At 43.4% G+C, this 2,952-nt stretch overlaps 1 protein-coding gene across 1 annotated transcript in view; it reads left to right on the plus strand.

Annotated features, from left to right (window-relative positions):
• lrmp (lymphoid-restricted membrane protein) overlaps window positions 1-2,952 on the plus strand; it is a gene marked incomplete at its 5' end in the record, with an annotated part of 22,737 nt that overhangs the window by 5,264 nt on the left and 14,521 nt on the right. The window contains 4 exons of the mRNA XM_025057160.1: window positions 92-185; window positions 300-446; window positions 607-705; window positions 1,297-1,443. Coding sequence (XP_024912928.1) covers window positions 92-185; window positions 300-446; window positions 607-705; window positions 1,297-1,443 — 487 coding nt within the window. The remainder of the gene's footprint in view (window positions 1-91; window positions 186-299; window positions 447-606; window positions 706-1,296; window positions 1,444-2,952) is intronic.

The raw sequence follows: 2,952 nt of genomic DNA on the forward strand, positions 1-2,952 counted from the left end.
TAAAACAACAAAAAAAAAAAAATTTTTCCCCTTTTTTTTCACCCAAAAAATTTTTTTTTTTTTTTTTTTTTTTTTTTTTTTTCCCTCTCAGGGCTGGTCTGTCCCTCTCACTTGCCTACAGGTTGAACCAGAGCTCTTCAGGTTCTTTACAGACAGAACTGGCTCTGGCACAGTCGCCACTGGAGGTCAGCATTCTCCTGCTCTAACTGCCCTCACTTAATTTACTGACAGAAAAAAAAAATCTAAAAGATAACAAATCTGTATTTACTTTTTTTTTTTTTTTTTTTTTTTTTTCACAGGTCTCCCATGTGATGGACCATCTGTCCTCCAACATGAACATCACCTCCCCTCTGGATGAGACTCTGGACAGGGAGGTGTTCCTACTGATGCAGGGGCCCAGTCCTGATCACATGGCTCTGGAGTTCAAAAGCCTCCTGAACAAACTGGTAACCACGTGTTGGTGATGTGGACCCCTGACCCCCCATCCCCCTCCCACCATTCATGTCTCCAACCCAGACCCTAAGACCAGCATCAGTCAAAAGATACTGAAACGTTTGAGATCATGGATCATTTTTTTTTTCTTTTCCTCTCTTTTGTCTCCCCCAGAAACGAAACTTTACAGACGAAGCCAACTCTGTGATTTCAACCGTGAGAACTTTGTTGGATGAGCACGAAAGCAGCAGCGACCGTGCGACAAATGTTCAGGTCTGATTGATCCGTTTTACTCCACTGTCTCTGCTCTTGTCTCACTCTAGTTTGATGATGGACTTTACCTGTGAAGTCACCTGTAATTTCAACATAAATCCAGTTCATTCTCCGCCTGTTACACCACATGTCGATATCTGCTCCATCTTCTTGTCCTCCCTCCCACTCTCCTCCTCTTTCTATAGACTTCCTTACGTAACTCCAACGGGCCCCATCAGAGTTCTGCTCTTTAGTCATTGTTTTGTGCTGTAAACACCAACCCACTCTTTCTCTCTCCCTCCTCCCTCCCTCTCTCTCTCGCTCGGCTCCCCCTCCTCCTGGCGTATCACCCTTCTGCATTCATTAGCCATGTTCTTCCACACAGCAGTAAACATACCAAATGAGACAGAAATCATTAGCGCAGCTGAGCACCAACCCCCGTTCTCGGGCCGGTGTTTAGTGGTCAGTGCCGGCGAGGAGCGATTTCTCACAGCCAGGTGTCAAAACTTTTCCCGAGGTGCAAAAGACGACCGGTTATTTGAGTTGTGCGTCACTCTGGGCTCCGACCGATCCACACCAGCCTCTGACCCCTTTGGCCCCATCCTCCCACAGGCGGTGCAGGCTGAGCTGGATGCGAGGAGGAGCGACTGGGCCGTCAGCCTGGACCAGCTGGCCCAGTACACAGACTCCCTGGAGAAGGAGCTGATCAAAATGGCGAGCAACATGAGGAGGTCTCGAACTGAAATCCTCCACCTCTCGGTCAGGTGAGGGCGGCTTTTTTGGATTTTTCCTTCTCCTCTGTCTGTGCTGTGTGTGGATGTGTAGTGAGAGCAGGACCGAGGTACTGGAGTGGTCAGCTGAGAGGAATGTTTGGGGGGAAAAAAAAATCTATGAGAGGAAATGCTGTTTATTTTCTCAGTGATAATTTTCATTTTAGATGAACGTGTTCATGGGCCTGTAACACCTGGTGTCTCTGAAGTTTCTGGCTGAGATAGATGTATATTTAATAGTGGTGTAAAAAAAAATAGATACACTGAAATATTGCAATATTTAGTTTCAAGATACAGTATCAATATTCTACAGCACTACAGCAATTTTTTTCTCCCCAATTCCCAGTCCAATATTCCTGGTGTTGGTTCATTTTCTTTTTCTTTTCTTTCTTCTCTAGTGATTCCAAATGTAGATCCCTCTGTTCCAGTGTTAGGAACTGATGTTCAGATGGAACAGAGTCTGAGACTAGGATCACACTGGGACTGCAATGAAATTATTAAAAAAAATATATATATATATAGGGACTACAATTAAATTATTAAAATATATATATACACGTATTGTTGCCTCATGTATTGTATCACCAGATACTTGCCGACACACGCCCCTAATGTTCATCTGGCCCAAATGCAATCTAAATAATGCACTTTAAGTGTAAAGAGCTGTTTGGATCAGGAGAACACTGAACTTTAAATTGACTTTTCTACGTATCTGCTCATAAACACTAACATTCCTGAACACGTGTTCAACATCCTCGAACAGAAAAGAAATGAATCTTCTGCTCTCTGTGTCTCTGTAAACAAACGTTTGGGAAAAATGTACAGCGTACTTCAATACTTATCTCTACAGTATATATATGTATGTATATGTGTATATATGTATATATATGTATATTTATATATAAATGTGTATGTGTATATATGTGTATATGTATATGTATATGTATATACTGTTCAGAGCAGAATAGAGTACAGGCAGGATGGAACAGCTGGAGAAAAGTGTCAGGAGTGATCTGTGACAGAAGAGTGTCAGCTAAGGTGAAGGGAAAGGTTTACAGGACGTGTGTGAGACCAGCCATGATGTATGGTTTAGAGACGGTAGCAATAGGCAGAAGATAGGAGGCGGAGCTGGAGGTGGCAGAGTTAAAGATGCTAAGATTCTCTTTAGGAGTGACAAGAATGGACAGGATCAGGAATGAGGTCATTAGAGGGACAACACAGACAGGAAGGTTTTGGAGAAAAAGCTAGAGAAGCCAGATTGAGATGGTTTGGACATGTGCAGAGGAGGGACAGTGGACACATTGGTAGAAGAATGTTAGAGATGGAGCTACCAGGTAGGAGAAAGAGAGGAAGACCAAAGAGGAGATATATGGATGCAGTGAGGGAGGACATGCAGATAGTTGGAGGCAGAGTAGAAGATACAGAGAACAGGGAGAGATGGAAATCAATGATCTGCTGTGGCAACCCCTGAAAAAAAAGGGACAAAGCCGAAAGAAAA

The sequence above is a fragment of the Cynoglossus semilaevis genome, chromosome 8, assembly GCF_000523025.1.
Source record: "Cynoglossus semilaevis isolate Cse_v1.0 chromosome 8, Cse_v1.0, whole genome shotgun sequence".
Classification (NCBI taxonomy): domain Eukaryota; kingdom Metazoa; phylum Chordata; class Actinopteri; order Pleuronectiformes; family Cynoglossidae; genus Cynoglossus; species Cynoglossus semilaevis.